This window comes from Mesoplodon mirus, assembly GCF_964341445.2.
Source record: "Mesoplodon mirus genome assembly, chromosome: 2".
In the NCBI taxonomy this organism is placed as follows: Eukaryota; Metazoa; Chordata; class Mammalia; order Artiodactyla; family Ziphiidae; genus Mesoplodon; species Mesoplodon mirus.
The window spans coordinates 153258670-153278591 of record NC_138977.1 but is presented as its reverse complement, the minus strand read 5'-3'; the positions used below and the strand labels follow the sequence as shown (position 1 = coordinate 153278591).

The window sequence follows — 19922 nt, the reverse complement described above, 5'->3', positions numbered from 1 at the left end:
TGGACTGTATAATCTAGGAATGTGTAAATTCAACATATTTTATAATTTCTGCTCACACTATAAGTAAAATTTATAATTAAGAAACTAAAAAGACAAACAGAATCACTGTTGGGCTCACAACATGATCTGGGACATAAAAGTATATAATGTTCTTGTCCATAAAACGGGGATGAAAATTCCTAGCTCACAGTGTTGCAGTGAGGGGACCATGAGACAAGGTGAATGTACTGGGTAAAATGTTCAATATTGACACATTAACATCAATGATAATAACATACCTAAAACTTATATAGCACATAGCATTAGTGAATACTTCACACACATTAATTCATTTAATCAAGGCAACAACTCTATCAGGTCAGTATTATTTTCCACATTTTACAGATAAGGAAACTAAGGTTTAAAAAAAGATATGTAACCTCCCCATGGTTACAGACCTAGTAAGTGACTGAACAAGGATTCAAACCTAGGCAGAATGTGGCCCTAGTGTCACTATATCATTCCTCGGTATGATATTACTAGCACGTGTTATATGATCCAACAGAGACAATAATGGCTACTTATTCCAAAGTAGTGCCATGCTTTGGAAGGTTAGGTAAGATATGCATTGAGTTTATGTACCGAGTTACTGAAGATGAATGATACATTCTGATATCAGTGATCCCAGCACTTTGTCAATGTTGGGTCAAGTTTTAGTACTCTCACATCATGCAATGTGTAGAACAGTTCTTTCTTAATCATTTCTTGGGACTTTGTTTAGGAATTATTCCTCCACTGCCATTGGAAGTTTAGTATTTCCAGCTCCATCATTCTTAGAGACTAAGGAGTAATTCACACAATAATTTGTGTTTAACATCAGCATGAATAAGTCAATGTTTCCACTTTTTAATAAGACCATTCTGTCTGTGAGGAGTCATGTAAAAAGTACCAAAATGAATTTTATTTCAGACTTAAATCTTTTCTGTCTTCTTAGAGTGTCTGTTCTTGTACTACTAGCACAGTGGAGGGTAAGCTAGCCAACCCAATTCTTTCCCTTGCTAGCAGGAAACTTAATCTGATATCGTTTGGAGGGCAATGCACACAGCCCTGAAAGAAAGGTATAAGAATCTCAAGGCAATCAGTCTCTTTGTCAGCAGTCTAAGGGTTAGAAAAGCAATTCCACTCCTCTTTGTCAGTGAATGGTCCAAAAGTGAGGCACGTGACCCAGGCCTGACCGATGAGATGAACTGACAGCAATAATAGAAGTAAATCCTTTTATAAACTTATTAAAAACAAGTTGGCTTGGAGGTATCGTCTTGACAAAGAAGAGAACTAAAAGGAGGCTTCTTTGCCGCTGTCCCTTCCCTTCTGCTTGGGAAGTTGCAGTGAGGATAGATGTTTGGTGAAATGGCAAGCCATCTTGGAACCACCAAGAAAATACTGCTGATACATTAAGGATGGCAAGACAAAAACTCAGATAGAACTTGGAACATTGATGACATTATTAAACCACTGAATGACTACAGAGGCTTCCAATCAGATTTATTCTTATATGAAATAGTTAAATGTTTTATGTTTTAAGCCACAGTTAATTATAATCTGTTACTTGCAGTTAAAGAATCTTAACATAGTTCCTTGATTGGCGGGTTTGTTCTGCACAGCAAACTGATGAGTTATTACCCAAAGAAGACATAATCCATGAAGAAAATAATCTGAAATTTATTGCACTTTTATTCTACTGGTCAAACTTAAAACCATTTTAATGCTGTTATTCAGTGTATTCTTTTGCTCTTTTAAAGCTACTAGTTTTCTTTTTCCTTCTAAGAATGATGGAAAATATGTTGATTGAAAAGAATGACATGTGTCTCCTCAAGTTTTCTAATGTCAGCTAGAACATTACATTAAATAAACATAGTTCTGCTTACAAGTTAATGAAGGAAGTATTTAAGAACACGGAAAAATGTTCCATTCCATATTAAGAAAAAAAGTCAGGTTACAGAAAAATATGGTATGAACACTATGAAAATATTTTTGTTAAAAACATAGAGATGGAGAGATGGAATGAAAGATGTTTAAAAAGATTTACACCAAAATGTTAATATTTATCTCAGGGTAACATTTGCTTTCTTATTTTTGCTTATTTGTGTTTCCTAAATTTTCTACAATATGTAACTTAAAGTTACTTGCACCAGGCCTATCCACTGATGAAGAAACTACAACTGATAGGAGTTTATTCCTTTAAAAAATGTTTCTGTGACAGTACACATCTTTGCTTTATCAAGATGAATCCTAATACTTCTCTACATAAGAAAAGTCTTAAGAAAAAAGTAAAGATTTTATGTATATCTCCTAATTCTAGGCCTCCAGGTGCATACAATTTGATGAAAAACAATACATACATAAATTTCAGAAACTAGGATGGAAATATTAAATATTTAAACTCAGCTGAACTCATGAGAAAACAAGAGTATTGCTTTTCATTTTCACATGAAAAAAACAATTTAAGCCAACTAATGAAGACAATTGGCAAGCTATTGATGGTCTGGCCCAAGATCAATGAAAACACAATTTATAGCAATACTTCAGAAAACTACTACATTCCAAATGTCCTAGACTTTGCATATAAACAAGACATTTGGAGCTGTTATATTGTAACTACCTTAGGAAAACAGTTTAAATCTATTAGAGCATATCCAGATAGGACAGACTATAAACATAAAAGAGACGACGTATTCTTCCCACTAAGTAAAATTTAATCCTGAAAGGGGTATCCAATTGCACCAATTTTTGTTAGAATCTGTATTCCACTGTGAGAAAGTAGGACAAGCATAATTCACCAGCTTGAGTCCCTATACCCTGGTCCCTTCAGCGTTGCTGGGACAAAAAGAGCCTCTGGACACCAAATACTTTTGGGGGAAGAAACAATCTCCACAGAAAGTTTAGTCTGATGATGCAATAGATCTCTAAGGCCGAACTTTTTGTCCCTTAGCCACGATTAATTCTCTTATAATGGTAGAGGTTTTTTTTGTTTTTTGTTTTAGTTTATTCTATATAGTTTTCCATTGTGAGTGTGTTATTCTCTCTATATAATAATGCAAGTTCAAAAAACCAGCTGTTTTGCCTTAATTATCCACATAAAATACCCCCAATCCAAGCCTACACAGCAGTTACAGGATGTTGACTACTTCTTGCTTGTCTTAACAGAACTAAAGGAGGGACTGGCATCAACATTTGCCCAATTAAAAAAAAAGCCCAATAATTAATACTTATTTTTTAAATTATTATAATATTCATATTATATGACATTGAAATCGAAGCCTATTTTCAAAACAAAGTGTAAATACATATCAAGCGTTTAAAGTGTGAAAATTTGCTTGAATGTTTAAAAATTTATCAAAAGTTTATAATGTGAAAATTCCTGTCTTAATGTTTTAAAATGTCAGATACAATCATATAGCCCTCACTCTCTACCAGTCAGAAATGTATATATATATTTAGAGATTGTGCTAGTCAGAATGTTTCATACTTGGTGAATTGTAATTTTGGTATTAGGCTCATAAATGTGTTCTAGAATATGAAACAATGTATAATTTCTTATGCTTTATTTTAGGGTAGTTTTCAAATTAAAAAAAATAAATTTCATAGGAAAAAAACTTCCCTTAAAAAAGTTACCTGAAAAGAGATAAATGTACCTTTTTTCTGCTGTTACAGAAGAAAGTCATAAATATTTAGCAGATTAAATTTTTAAATTTACTACAAGAAATATTAATTTTGAGGAAATAGTATTTTTAACCCTCTTTTAGAAAAATTGAGTCTAATATATCTAATATTTTCCTTATATTTACTATTTTCTTTTTTGCTCCTTTAGGATATTTCTAACCTACAGCTTATTTTCTTGCATCCAGAAAGAATACTTATTTAAGTTGTCTGGAGCTTAAGGGCAGAACTTTTTCTAAATTTATAGGAAGGTTAAGACCAAAAGATCATCATTAACTCAATTACAGAGATTTTTAAAAACTATATCTCATATAATTTGGACCCATTCTCCTCCACCCTCCCTTTCCCGGCTCCTGTGCCCTTTTGTTTGCTGGCTGAGATAATGCTTCCTAGACACAGATAACTGTAAAAACAAAATACTACTTCTCATGTTCTCACACTGCAGTCAATCCCTTGTCTCTCTCTTCTCTCTAAGAGTAAGTCCAGAAGAAGCAAGAGTTCAAAGCAATGCCCAGAACTGATAAGATCTCTGCAAAGCAGTCCTGTGGAAAAGCTCTGTCACTGGGGTCCCAACAAGATCCCTGGGACTTCCTACCAGGCTAGACACACCAGGTTCTCTGGCTCCACAAGGCCTGGCTTCTGGACTAGACTGGCCCTTTATTGCAGAGAGTAACAAATTCCTTCCAGCTCCTCTAAATCAGGCATTCTATGCCTCGTTCTCCCAGGCATTCAGCAGTGCTGGAGTATTTGTTAATGATGTATCCCAGGTACGTGTGCAGCATCTGTTTCCAGGTGCCACGAGGTCCCTGAGTTGATTATCTGATTCATTTTTTGATCTCTAGAGACAGGTTTATGTTTAATCTTTTACTGCTATTAGATTAGATGACTATTGTCCCTGGGGAACCTTTGCCTTATTAGATACATTCCTGAAACCCAGACATAAAAGTTGTCATGTTCAAGTGAAATGAATGTCTGTTATCACCCTTCCTTAAAGAAGCAGGAAACTTTCCTACTAAAAAAATAATCAAACTGTATAATTTAGAAATGGAGAAAGACAGGGAAGTTTTTGTGACATCAACAGTATGACTAATCTCTACCTTAATCTGAGAAAGTGTATTCATTTGAAATAAGAATGTGCAGTTCCCTGTTCTCACAAAATGCCTTTGTGTTTAAAATGTACATTGGTGTTTTACAAAAATGCTTATTACCTTGTATCAGATAATACACCATTATAAAATGAAGCTGATCTTTTACTATGAAGATAGTAAGTACACTATAGTTAATGCAAAAAATGAAAAAATATGACCATATGCAAAATCCCACCACCTATACATACCCAGAATGTAATACAAAAAAGATTATGGAAAACTGGAAGAGCAATAAGAGAAATAACAACCATCATTTTATACAACTACTTTTTACCATTTTGGTACCAATATTATTTTCTTCCTGACTTTTTTTTCCTTGTGCATACAATCCTACCTTCCCCACCACTTTAGGCAAGCTTTTGACTTCTTTCTGATTGGAGTGGCTGGTTTGGCTGCCTAGAAAAGGACTAATAATCCCCAACAATTAAAATGGATTCACTAAAAATTAGTCATGCTAAATGAATATCTTTCCTCTTAAAAAGAAAATTAGATGAAAAAAAGAAGTCTTTTTATTATTGTTTCAAGAAGGCACTAGACAATTTCCCATAATTCACTTAAGGACCATATAAAGAGGTACTGGATAATAAAGCAGAAACACATCCGAGAGTAAATAAACAGCCTTGTGTATTCATTCATGTCTGCATTCATCTAGTCAACACACAGTGAGGGCAACTATAGCCAAATTCTGTGATAGGCACTGATTTCAAAGATAGAAGCAAGAATACTAATCTATTTATGAGCCAAGTGCCAGCAAACCACAAAGAAAGGACAACCGATTTTGGTGGGCAGGGAAGAGAAAGGTTTTGTATTTGAATAGGCCTGGGAGGAGGGCTATTTCAATAGGTAACACTAGGAAGATAATCTGGAGCTGGGATTTTGAATGGCTTTTCAAATCAGTCAAAAGAATTCCGATTTGTCCTATAGACAAGGGGAAACCACTGAAGGTTTTTACTATGGGAGGGACAGCAGGAGTTGGAGGTTGGAAAGTGAGCGAGGAGACAAAAAGTAGTGCTGGGGGCCTGAAGGAGGCCAGTGGCAATGGAAATGAACTGAGAGAAAGGAAACTGAGGCCCAGATCACAAAGGACTTGGCTGTGAATTAGAGGGAAGGAGGGAGAGAAGGAGGGAGAGAAGGGTGCTGGGCAGAGTGACGGCCTGGTCCCATGTAGCTAGCTGATAAAGGAGGTGGAACAGGCTAGAAGAGGGAGAGGTGTCCAGTTTGTGAAATCAATGATCTGAGAAGACAGACGCAAAGAATGTGAGATGGAATGAGCACCACCACAGAGGCGCTCCTCATTAAGGCAAGAATCAGCTGAGAAGATCTTTTCCAGTACCTGGACTCCTCCACAGACCTGTTAATTCTGAATCTCTGAGATGAAGCCTGTACACGTGTATTCTGAGGAAAAACAAACTCTCCACAAGAGTCTGGCCCAAATTCCTAGTTAAGGATCGAGGACACCGGAGCGTGGTTCTCAAACGTTTTTCTACCTCAAACTACCCTCTTGTCAGTAGAAAACGATCCCAGTAATTACAAAGAACTGGAGAAGAACCAAGTACCAACCAAAGCGGTATAATCACAAACAATATCAGCCATCACAAAATACAGGTTCCAAAAAAGTATTTCTGCAAATATGAATGCAGGAACAGTAAATGAAAACCAATTACAACTCAAGACAACCCCACTGGTTCCGGGCTAACAGAGAGTCCTTAAAATTTCCAGAATATCCCGTACAGTAGGAGCTTTGTATTGTTCCAAAGCACCATGTTGTGGACTTTTTAGTAGAATACTAAATTAGGACTCCCCACTCCCTCACTGTACTTTCCAATACAGACTTGCTCATTTTAACGTAGAAGTGCCAAATTTTAGTAAGCTTTCATACATTTCTCAGGAGTTTCCTATAGGTAATATTTAATTATTCAAAAGTATAGGAGTTCTAATTTTTTATTTTTCAGAAGTGTCCATGTGGATTACCAGTGAACTGCAGATGATATTCTAAAAAAGAAAGCCTAGAGTGGAGATAGTAGTCATTTTCAAATGCATATAAGACACTCATGCAGAAGTGAGAACAAATTACAGCTAGAGTCAGGACTAAGTACTAATGGACGACCCATGGAGGGTCATAACTTTCAGGTCAATACGTAGAACAGTCTTCAAATAATCAGAGACACCCCAAGTAGAATGAGCTTCTACTTCTTCAGCTTCTTGAGGAGGTCCTCAGGTTCTGACAGTGGATGACCAAGTCAAGAATAAGGAATTGCTTTGCCCAATTAGGAGACTAGTCCTAATGACCACAACACACACAGAAATGCTATCAGCTATGACCTTCTCCGCAGTCAAGAAAAGATAGTTTAAGACACTTGACAGCCTACCCGTGTCTCTCTTTCTCACCCCAAAAGCAAAGTAAAAATGAACAATGATGTGAGGCAGAATGATGCTTTTTTTTTTTCCTGCTGACTAGACTCTACCTTCTGAATGTTGAGATATTCTCAGTTCAGAACAACCAGAAACAATGTAGGATGAGTACAGCTGAATCTTTTAAATGTATCGAGGTGGAATGTAGACTGCTTTTTGGAGCTACCAATGAATGAAACCATGGATAAAAATGTTATGTCATTTATTTCAGATTTGTTGTGCAGTACTCAACAAAGAGATAAACCTATCTTAGCAAGTCATGAAATATTTATTGAAACTAGCCAATCCTCAACTTATTTATTCTATCTCTATTAAAAAATTAATTTACTTCAACTTACAAAGAAAAACAATTAAATGTGTGAGGCAGTACATAGTTTTTCAAACATCTTTTAGGTGGATGTCAGCAAAAAAGTTTGAAGAACACTCCTTTAACCTAGAAAATTCCATTAAACCACCTATTTTTTCTGATTAAGGATCACAGTGTTCCTTGACCTCTTAATCTTCTCTTACTTTTATAGTCAGTACCAAGTGCTGCACTCCTTCGTGGGGACACTTTTCATAAGAACGTAAGTTTCTACCTCCAAGATTTCCTACCTACCAGACAATAAAAGAAAGCAAACATAACTGCTCTGACAAATGAATGCTTCAGCAAAAAAGAAAAAAACAAGCCTGCTTGATTTCCTGGACCATTGGATCATTCTCCAAGTCAAAACTGCTAGTGTTAAAACCACAAACTCCAGGGAGGGAGATGCAAGAGGGAAGGGATGTGGGAACAGATGTATATGTATGACTGATTCACTTTGTTATAAAGCAGAAACTAATAAAAAAAAAAGAATGAAGTAAGTCAGAAAGAGAAAAACAAATACCACATGCTAACACATATATATGGAATCTAAAAAAAAAAAAGTGGTTCTGAAGAACATAGGGGCAAGACAGGAATAAAGACGCAGACATAGAGAATGGACTTGAGGACACAGGGAGAGGAAAGGGTAAGCTGGGACGAAGTAAGAGAGTGGCATTGACATATATGCACTACCAGATGTAAAATAGCTAGCTAGTGGGAAGCAGCCTCATAGCACAGGGAGATCAGCTTGGTGCTCTGTGACCACCTAGAGTGGTGGGATAGGGAGGGTGGGAGGGAGATGCAAGAGGAAGGGGATAGGGGGATATAAGTATACGTATAGCTGATTCACTTTGTTATATAACAGAAACTAACACAACATTATAAAGCAATTATACTCCAATAAACATGTTAAAAGAAAAAAAACCCACAAATTCCAAGTATCTACAACACTAGGTCTTTTTTTTTTTTTTTTTTTTTTTTTGCTGTACGCGGGCCTCTCACTGCTGTGGCCTCTCCCGTTGCGGAGCACAGGCTCCGGACACACAGGCTCCGCGGCCATGGCTCGCGGGCCCAGCCGCTCTGCGGCATGTGGGATCTTCCGGGATCGGGGCACGAACCCGTGTCCCCTGCATCGGCAGGCGGACTCTCAACCACTGCGCCACCAGGGAAGCCCACAACACTAGGTCTTAAAGGGGAATCACTCTACAGTTGATAGGGGCCCGGTGGGTCAGGCCACATATGAGTCAAGCATTATTAATAATAGGTTAGTTATAAAACACCTCTAATAGCACAGCAAACATTACCTGTGCTCTCATCACAAAGAGGGGTGCGAGCTGCCCACTGCAGTGCCACCTCCAGGCCTAGAAGGACAGCTGTTGGTTTGTATCCCCAGGAGTACCCAGGTAAGATTTGAAACTGGCCCCCTTACACTGGAAGCCAGGAAGAGACCAAAGAAAAAGGCAGCCACTCCAGACTGGTAGGTGGCAGGTCACAGGCAAGGGGACTTACTAATGACGCTTGTCTTGGGTGGCTGCAAGACAAGTAAATCTTTGCACCCTCCAGCCAGAACTAAGAGTTTATATGCTGTCCTTAAGGAGTTTCAGCCCTGCATACCACCCAGACGGTCTCAACAACACATTACCCTCTCAAGGCTGCATCACTGAAATGGCTCTGGCTGTGGCAATGGTGGGCAAAACTTATATTCCAAGGGCAGGGGAGGGGGTGAAGAGCCTGAATCGCCCAGGTCTGGCTCTCCGGTCAACTGGGGCCCAACGTCCTCTTGATGACCTCCTCCAACAATGTCCAGAGGACTATTTCTAATAGCAAAATATTAGAAACTTAACATGTTCAACCTAACATGTAAGGGAGTGGTTATCTAAATTAAGACCAAACAATACAATATTAAGTAGCCACTGAAAATTATACTTACAGAGAGGTGTTAGTGACATGAAAAACATTTATAATGTAAAAAGGAAACAAAGCAACATATAAAGTTGTAATGAGACAGTAGGTGAATGAAAGTGCCCAGTGCAGTCCCTAGCACATAATAGAGAACTCAATCTGTCGTTGACATTCACTGAATGATCTAAAGTATATAAAAATCTTGGAAATAAAGCTGAAGGAAATGTGGCAAAATAACAGTGGTTGCTTCTGGATAAGAATTAAAGGTGGTTTTTTTCCTGCATATTTTTTAATGTTTTCATTTCTTTTTTTCTATAGTAAGTATTTACTTTAAAATCAGGAAAAGGATTTAAAACTAATAAACAAAACAAAACAATGTTCTCTTTAATTCTTCACACTGTAGGAGCTGACCTTTAAGAATAAGGACATCTCCAACCCATATGCATGTGTGTGTGAGTGGGGTAATATATATATATATATAATTTTATTTATTTATTTATTTATTTATTTATTTCCCCCTGTCAACAGGTGTTGGCTATTTACCAGTAGCTACTAAAACCTGCCTGAAGGAAAGCCTGGCTACAGGCAGTACCAGGTGGAAACAGAAGCTCCTAGGGTTTAGAACCAAGCTGAGTGGACAGTGCTCATAGCACAGAGAAGCAGGCAAAGTATGCTTTGTAAGACATGTTCCAAACCTGTAGGTCATGGTTTGTTTGAGATAAAATTGGAATATTTTATGATGGAAGCATTATTAAAGGTGACATGGCTTTCTACAATTGTAAAAGTATTGATAGTAATACTTATAATAATTCTTAATGATTAAAGTATTTATATCTGCATAGTACAATGCTCATTATAACATCAATAATACTTTTTGTAGTTATTCTTGCCTTAAGTGTTCAGGATCCACTTAGCGAAAAACAGAATATAGACACTGTGAGATACCAGACTAAAACCACAGGTACCTTCCATGTTTACAGTACTGCCAAGTTTCCAAGTGCATTATTTTATTGATTGAATATTTATTCTCATACGAATAGGGGGATGATAGGGGCCTGGGTGACCAAGCCTTAGTCAAGGCTGGAGCCCATTTCTCCTTTTTTTGTCCCTACATACAAATTCCAACTTGTTTAACCATACTGTGCCTCATTTCCTATTGTGTAAAATCAAAAAGATAATACATCAAAGGGTGGTTGGGAGGATTTAACCATTAACATATATAAAACTTTAAAAGAATGTCTGCAATCAGTAAACAACTATGTATCAACTATTAGTATCATTACTCCAGAATGAAGAAAATCTACCTTCCTTTCTAAGATCTTGAAATTAAATCTATGTCAAAAAGTCATAAAATTGAGAGGAAACTGCAAATTTGATATTTAGAATAACTTTGTATTGAGCTTCATACCCTCTTATTGTAATGATAACCACTGCTAGACCAGCTTTTAAATGCTTAAGGTACCCTTAGACTTCAAGAGAAGTCTCACACATTAAAAACAAAAGCTTCAGGATTAAACCTTTTCATCAGGCCTTTTTTCCCCCACTATTGAGCCTCCTGAAACAAGATCATGAAATTCTCAACTTCAAAGAGTTCAATTCCACTGAACCCACTTCACCTGAAAAAGTCAATTACCCCAGTTGGAGTGGGTCTAGCATCTTAAAAACTTTTACATTGTATTAACACCACCTTTATAAATAGAAGGAGACAGGCAATTGGGCCTAAAAGACAGAAAAACTTGAGGGTTTCACCTACTATTACCCATACTGAAGATTTTTTAAAAATTATTAATAATTGGGGTAAATCCAAGTACTAAACGTTCAAATTTTGCAGTTTTAAGACACTTACTAAAATAGTATTATTTAACTAGTTAAAAAAATTGACAAAATAGTCAAATTAGGCTGTATTTTTAGAAAAGTGCATTTGGCTCAGGATGAGGCTTTTTTTTTTTTTTTTTTTTTTTGCCACACTGTGTGTCTTGTGGGATCTTAGTTCCCCAACCAGGGACTGAACCCAGGCCCACGGCAGTGAAAGTGCCAAGCCCTAACCACTGGGCCACCAAGGAATTCCAAGGAAGATGCTTTTCTAATAGCAGGAAACACACACAAAATGGTCTTTAATGGGGTATCGGTTTTCATTTTTTTAAAAAGTCACTTTAACATGTTTATGTGTATACACGTTTTTGTGTACATATATAAACATAAACTTTTTTTTATTAGTTTCTGCTTTATAACAAAGTGAATCAGTCATACATATACAAAACATAAACTTTTTTAAGCAAATGTCTATGCTCTCCTAACAAAGATAAATGATAAACATGCATTTCATTCATCTTGTCAGTCTTCTTCAAAGAATGATCTTTTGTACTGCCCATTAAGCGTTAACAATCAATTCAAAAATTCAGCCTCTGGACTTCCCTGGTGACACAGTGGTTAAGAATCCACCTGCCAATGCAGGGGACAGGGTTTGATCCCTGGTTCAGGAAGATCCCACATGCCTCAGAGCAACTAAGACCATGTGCCACAACTACTGAGCCTGCGCTGTAGAGCCCGTGCGCGCCACAACTACTGAAGCCCGTGTGCCTAGAGCCCACGCCCTGCAACAACAGAAGCCACCACAATGAGAAGCCCGCGCACTGCAGTGAAGAGTAGGCCCCGCTGGCCGCAACTAGAGAAAGTCTGTGCGCAGCAACGAAGACCCAACACAGCCAAAAATATAAATAAATAAATATATTAAATAAAAAATTGAGCCTCAGAATTCAAAGGATCATTAAAAAAATAAAACAAAACAAAAAAGTCCCAGGACGGGTGTTAAAAAAATTAAGGGTTGAAGGGACTTCCCTGGTGGCACAGTGGTTAGGAATCCGCCTGCCAGTGCAGGGGACATGGGTTCGATCCCTGGTCCTGGAAGATACCACATGCTGCAGAGCAACTAAGCTCGTGCACCATAACTACTGAGCCTGTGCTGCAGAGCCCACGCGCCACAACTACTGAAGCCGGCGTGCTCTAGGGCCTGTGCTCTGCAACAAGAGAAGCCACCGCAATGAGAAGCCCGCGCACGGCAACGAAGAGTAGCCCCCGCTTGCCACAACTAGAGAAAGCCCACACACAGCAACGAAGACACAACACAGCCAAAAATAAATTAATTAATTATTTTAAAAAATAAAATAAAGGGTTGAGCTAAAACATCTGAAATTTATCTTTAAGAAAATGAAGTTATATAATATATATACATATATACTATATTATATATACATTATACTTTAAAATATGTGATCACAGATTTGGTTAAAAACAGTAGGGGTCCCCCTCCCCAAAATACATTATATCAATGATATTTTCCTTATCATATTACAATTAGAAACCCAAAAAAACCTATAGAAAGAAAAAAACTAAAATATGAAATCCCAAAGGAGAGAGAATTAACTCATTAGAAAACTGTATGAGTATCTGTCCAGCAAAACTGCTTCTAATCAGCATGTCTAATTATTTATCTCAGCAAAGATAAGTGTAAATCTTTTTCATTTGTACATTATTTTGGGAAGACAGGCTTAAAGTTAAATTTTAGAAAGTTTGTAGTGGGTGAATGACTAAACAAAAGGGTTCCTAAAAATACCTGTCATTCCAATATACTAAGAAAAATAACCTTGAAACTAAAAATCATGAGTTCTCAGTACAGAAATGAATCATGATAAAATTATAAGCTTGAACTTAGATGACTTACCAGGATCTGTGCTTGGGGATGATTTTTGCTCAATGAACTTAAAATTACAAATCCATTCTTGACTCTAGGGCAATCTTTTTTTTTAAAAGGATTAATCTACCTCTAAAATAAAATTATTGTAAGTCAAATATAATTAAGGATGCTGTTGTTTTAAAATTCTGAATAACTATGCCAACTTTACACATCTGTACCTGCCTGTATACACACACAATCAGAATACAAATAAAGGAATGAAGTTATGAGCTTTCAATAAAGCCTTGTTATATTTTCAATAAATCTTTATTTTCAATAAAGCTTTCAATAAAGCCATGTTATAGTTTCATTCAGATTTCCTTAGGCTATCAATAGGAATAATATCTGTGGTATAGGTAACTTTTCTAAGGTAAACTTTTCCAGATAAATGCCTGTGCTCTTCTAACAAAGATAAATGGAAAGTAAGTGGAGCAGACATATCTGAAGCTAAGAATAAAGGTACAGAGCAAAGGCAAATTGTGTGGACTGTTGTCTGATTCCTGTTAATAAAGCCAGCTCAGCTCACCTGTATCCAGACATGAAAAATTAAGCGAATCATGGCAATAACTTTTGGATAACTCATCTCAGAAAATATTGGACCTGAAATATCCAGATCATTGAACCAAAGATGAATTCTTGATTTGCTGTACTCCTTCATTTTATTTTGTTGGCTTAAGACAGGCTAGATGGTTATTTTATGCTCTCCTAAGTATTTTTAAGTCTCCATCTCTCTCAAAACTTTCCCGCTGACTAGATAGATTCTCCCTAGAAGGAAATATGCAGAACAACTCTTAGATTTGGAGTGGACTGACTTTGGAGTTAAATTCCAATGTGATCCTGACACTTTTAGAGCTATTATCATCTAACATTAAAAGCACCAAGGAGCCTTCTTTAGACCACAAAATTTAACTTCCAATTTAACAAAAGGCCTACGTAAACATTTTACCACCATATGCATAATATTTATTACTAATGCAAATATAGAGATGGATAATCATAAAATAATTTTGCATTATCCTTGGAAATCCTAAAAAAAATCAAAGACTGCATGAATATACATCCTTTTTTTAAAGCTACATAAAAGTTCAGATTAAAGTTCCTTCACAACATTTCATTATTTTCTAGGATCATAACAGATTCCAATTTTCCTCTGTATACTTTTTCTCAGTGTTCTCATTCTTAACCTAATACATATTAGGCAACATCTCAGTGCTTTCTAAAGTTTACTGAATGAAATGTTAAGTTCCTCACACTTAGGATTTTCAATCTTAAGGCTAATATGAACTGTGATTCTCCAAAATAAGTGGCAAGCAACACACTGTGTACAATGTGGACACAGTAGTTTCCTAGACAGCTGACCAAATCTGTATTTGCTGTAGTGTCATTGATTAAATGAGACACTGTGGCCTTTTCTGAACTCATGACCACAGATTGTACTGTTTTCCAGCCACTTTTCTTACAAAAGCATACAACAGGTCACAAGGAGGATTTTAAAGATCAATGCAAAGCAACTGTCACTACAGGAAGAACAACAGCCTGCATTCTAAAGTTTGATAGACATTATGATGCTGTATTTTGAGTAAAAAATCTAACACAGGCTTATAATACTTTTATGTTTTATTCATACTGAAATTGTACGTTACTTTCCAAACCTCACATATAAGAAAGAACATAAAGATGTACAATTCTTTTTACTGATAGTGTTTCTTTTATTATTTTTCCTTAGTAAAAACCAATTTGTGGATAAAGTTTCCTTAGCCAGACAGTATTTACTTCTAAAAATTCCTACACTATCTTAGACCCCAAATACAGAACTCAAAATATAAAAACAATAAAACCCTTATAGCCATTACCACGGGTGAAGGGAGGGGAGAAAGTCAGAAAAATATACAAAGCTGGATGTGGAGGATGCCAGAGGGGAGCGGGGGAGGGTTTCGTGAGGTTCTAGACAAGCCCTGTGATGACGTCACCTCACATACATAATGTTACAGCAGTCAGCACAGGCCTCCTGCTTTCCTATTGGTGGACACTGTGTCAGCCGACATCAGAAGATAATCATCATTGGCCAGACAATTACAACTGGAGCAACTAGCATCCAGGGCTGCTAGCACAGGACTGACAGGCTGCTGAAAGGGAAGGCAGAGCTCAGCTGCCCTTCTCACTCAATGAATTTTATGTCACCTTACCAATCACTAGGCGGTTTTGCTCTCTTGATGGCAGCCCTTTTAAATTAAGTCAGCTATTCGTGAAAATAACAGGTAAAGGCCAGACATCTCATAAAAGAACAAAATGCCTCTATTTTCAATGCCATAAAATCACAAGGGCTTTTCTGTGTAAAATCAGAACTCAAAAATGCTGTTGAGCTAAAAGCAGGCATTTTCCTCTACCTCATGCAAAACACTTTCATTTACCAGATAATATTACCCAGGATATTTTTAACTTGACATATAGTTTCAAGATGTGGCTCAGGATGATTCTCCAAGGCATAATATTTATTACTTTGCATTTCCATAGCTTTTCTAATCTATTACATGTGAAACCACCTGCTAGAAGAGTAAAACAGTCTATAGTATTTATCCTGTGTCTAGAACAATGAATACAGGGTTAATCATTGTTTAAGCAGCAATTAACTTGATAAACATCCCTCAGTTGAACCCTTTAGTTTATAAAAACACCACTCCAAAAATGGGTCCCATTACACTAATATGTAATAAGGTAATGAATATGGATTATAAGTTTAATAAAGGCCTTCAAACAATATTCAAAAGGTAGTTCAGACAGCATACTGACAAAACAGCACTCCTGGCCTTTCTCACAATTCTTCAAAAGACAGTAAGTGTAACTTATTTTTGAGAGATAAGTTATAATTCTCTAAATTGAGTTTTGACGTAGCCTCTAAATTGAGGCTATGTCTAAGGGATTTTTAAGGACCACTGAAAGTGTCTTGTCAAAAACTAGAGTAGAAACTTCACAACATTGTGTTTTTCCTCCAGAAGCTATTCAAGCCATTTTTAATCAGTCTGGGAAAGGTAAGACCTTGTGTTTCCTAAACTTCCCCTGCCCCCAAGAGGGTGTAAGCCTTGGTTATGGAGTTCCTTCTCCTGTTAACAAGGGAAATGAAAAGGAAATCTTCATTTTCTTATATACCTGGTTCAAGACTTTTTGGCTGTTGAGGTTTTGGGGGGAGGCTTATAAACCTGGGACCGAAGGATATTGGGAGAAATGAATACACCCTGGGATAAAAGAAGAAAGCAAGACAATTAAGGTCAAAGAGAGAAAAAGTCAGGAAGGGGAAACCCTAGTGTGTGACTATGACATAGTATTCAAAACGCAAGGGGAGGCCAAGTATGTTAAGCTTCGAGTATTAACAGGTAGTGCTGGCAATAAAATGGACACCCATCATCATCTTAACCTACTAGACAACCCTTTTCCCCAGCATCCGCCAGGTACAATGCGCTCTTTGAGGTGCTCCGCATAATCAAGTTTGGAATGAGACAAGAACCAGTGCTCTGGAGAGATGATGGTCTAATAGGAGGCACAGACACATGCAAATATTTAGGCATATGAAGAAAAGCCAGGAAAGACATTGCCAGATGAAAGGTACAGATAAAGAGCTAGGAGGAAAGAGTGGCAAGAGCCCAACAAGCGAAGATTAATTGGCTCACTTTTGCCATTTTCAGTCCCCAGAGGGCTAGGCCCTGTCCAGTTCAGAGTGTACTTGTTGAGCGAGAGGAGAAAAGAGGCGGGAAATGGTACCTGGAGGTGGAGGAGCCACAGATAGTAGCCTCAGAGAAAAGGCAACAAGTGAATAAGAGACAGTATCCACCGCGGAGGGGCACTGGCCCACAGTGAACCCGAGCTGCTGGCGCGAGGGGAGGCCGGCTCCAGAGACGCAGGTTCAACAAGGGTGCAGCAAGCTGGAGACAGGGCGGACGTTAGAAACCACAGAGAGCGCAGGGCCAACGGGGGAGGAAGATGGTCTGAGCTGTGTGGCAAGCGAACGCGACAGACAGCTGCAGAGAAGACCAGAGCCTTCGGCTGGCCCGCCGTGCCGCCCGCCACCCCGGGCCCCCGCCCCCGCCCTGCCTTCTGCGCCACCCCCTTCGCGGGAGGAGGAAGTGCCGCTGCAGAAGGTTCCCTTTGTGGCGCCCGAGGGGGCTTGCCCTCCCGGAGCGCCGAGGCCTTAAATGTCTAAACTCCTACTGGATCGAGCCTCCCGGTGCACAGCCGTCTTTCGGACCCACCCTCGGCGCTTTCGGCCTCGGCGGCCCAGGGGGCGCCCCGGCCCCGCGCCCCGTGTGCTGCCGCACTTCCCGGCTTCCCGAACGGATCGCGTTCCCCTCCTGGCTTCCGGCAGCGGCCCTCCGGCCCCCGCGCCCGCGGAAGCCCCCAGCCACGCCGCAGCGAGTGTGAGCGCTCAGGGCCGCGCGCCGGGCCGCTCGCGCCCGCCCCAACAGGCCGGGCCCAGTCGGCACGCACGGCGCAGGGGGCGGGCCCGGCCGGGCTGCGGCCGCAAATGGCCCGCCGGTCCCGGGCGGGCCGGCCGGGAGGGAGGAGGCGGGAGCGGCGGCCGAACCCCCCGAGACTAGTCGCGACTCCCAGGGGCCGGAGAAAAAGACGTTGAACCCCCACCACCCGGTTCCGGTGCACGGCACCCCCTATTGCACCGCTCCCCCGCCCCGGCCCCACGGCGCGCCGGCGTCTCTGGTTTCCCATTGATGAGATGGGGGAGGGAAGGCAGGTCGTGAGGGCTCCGGGGGCAAGCGCTCGCGCACGCGTTGGGCGGGATCCCCCAGATCCCGGGAGGGAGCCCCTCGGCCGGACCCTCTCATTCAGCACCTGGGAGGCTGCCAGCCGCTGCCCAGCTTGGGGGTGCGTTGGGCTTGCTCTTTACTGATCGCCAGACCTGGGGTTAAGAGGAGTAAGAGAATGTCTGCCACAGCAGCTCGATCTACAGGGAAGAAGCGAGATAAGCACACACACCCTCCCCCTGTTAAATATTGCAAGGTGACACAGGATCGCTTCCCACACAGGGATTTTCAAAAGGACTGGCGGAGGGACACAGTGAACAAGAAAGATGCTTTCCCGGGTTAGAAGTTTGTCTGGGGAAGAGCCCCGAAGGACTCTGAGGACCCAGAGGTTTTTAATCCGTGTCTCAACTCCAGTCAGCAGCTTCCCACTGAATTAGAATTGAGTGTGTCCAAAAGGCGTTTCCGTAAAACAAACTTAATAATGGCGTGGCTCCGCTCGCTCGGGTTCATTCATTTTTATTACTGTTTTCATTGTCCCCTCCTCCCCCACTCCCCGCCTCCGTCTCTTTATGAAACCGGAAAGGGATCCGCGTGGGGAAAGGGGTCCAGGAAAGGAGGAATCCGGCCGGGGAGCAGCAAAGAGGAAGACAGTGAAGTAGCAGAGCTGCAAGGAGAAAGGAAGGGCAGGAAGGATGGGGAGAGGGCGAGGACCAGAGAGCTGAGGACGGCGGACCGGAGAGGGTTAAAGGGAGCAGGCGACTGGGTCCTCCCTCCACTGCCTTTCACACTCTGCTTGCGGGAGGCCAACCAAGAAAACCCAAATCTAGAGGAAAACAAGGAGTAGCACAGGTAGGGACTGTGGCATCTCTCCCGCCTTCCCTGTAGCACAGACATCTACTCTATGTACACATATATGGTCTATGTTATATAATCTATGTTAAAGATGCATGTGTAGCCACGGTTCACCCAGGGGCAGCCACAGACTCAGGCGCTTCATGCAGCCCCAATGTCTCCTGCACCCGGGAGACCCGGGAACTCAGCGATCAGCTCACTGCTGCTCGCGGTTCCTCGCTCGATTCACGCCCCAGAAAGGGAGTACCGACATTAAGGCACACCGGGAAGACGCGCAGGGCTCCCGGGGACAGTATCACGCAAAAGCATCACCTACCAGTTTTCCTGCATCCACTGGATGGCTTCATTCTCGTTGAACTGCTTTTCGAATTCATATTCTTGTAAAGTCAACACTGACATGTTCATTGGGGCTGATCTTCGGAGTCGCTACGTGTTCTCTACACAAAATAAAATAATCTGTAAAGCGCTTGATTTCGAGTGCTCGCCTGTCTGCTTCCCCCACCCACCCCCCTAGGTCTTCCCCTCGCCGCTCGGTCTCCGGCAATCGGTCTCCCCCGGCCTCTTTCAGCTACAGTCGGGGTTGAGCATTGCCTGTGCCTCTGCTCCCAGCTCCTCGCTCTGGGACTCTCCTCCTCCGGGCGTCCGCATCCACAGTAGGAGGAAACGAATGCCTTGCGGTCTTAGTGCCCGCACGTTTGTCCATCACCCTTTTTACTTGTCTATGGGGAAATCTCCTCCCCCTCGTGCGATCTGACAAATTAACCCTTTGCGAGGGAGACTGAGAGAAAGAGAGACCTCTCTAGCCCTGGGGGGCAGTTTTGTTTCCGTGAAGGTAACTAGGGGAGTAGAGGACGGGCTCGGAGAGGGAGGAAGTGGCCTCGAGGTCATTCACAACCCCCCAATCCCGACCTCGTGGGCCGCCTAGCTTGGCTTTTGAATGAAGTTTCCGAGAACCGAGTGCAGCCCCAAGGCGAGCTTGGCGAGTAGGTGATAAATAGTAAAAACCTGCCAGCTCTCTCGCAAGAACTCCAGACAAATTTGCGCTGAAATCCCACGTGAAAGGAAAGCACTTCCTACCTCTTGGC

The 19922-nt window shown here is 40.5% G+C and overlaps 1 protein-coding gene across 1 annotated transcript in view; it reads right to left on the bottom strand.

Moving 5' to 3' along the window:
- ELOVL6 (ELOVL fatty acid elongase 6) overlaps positions 1–19693 on the bottom strand; it is a 141482-nt gene extending 121789 nt beyond the window's left edge. The window contains exons 1-2 of the mRNA XM_082639109.1: positions 19429–19693; positions 19154–19274 (exon numbers count right to left, since the gene is read on the bottom strand). Coding sequence (XP_082495235.1) covers positions 19154–19242 — 89 coding nt within the window. The 5' untranslated portion in view covers positions 19243–19274; positions 19429–19693. The remainder of the gene's footprint in view (positions 1–19153; positions 19275–19428) is intronic.
- Between the last annotated feature and the right edge of the window lie 229 nt (positions 19694–19922).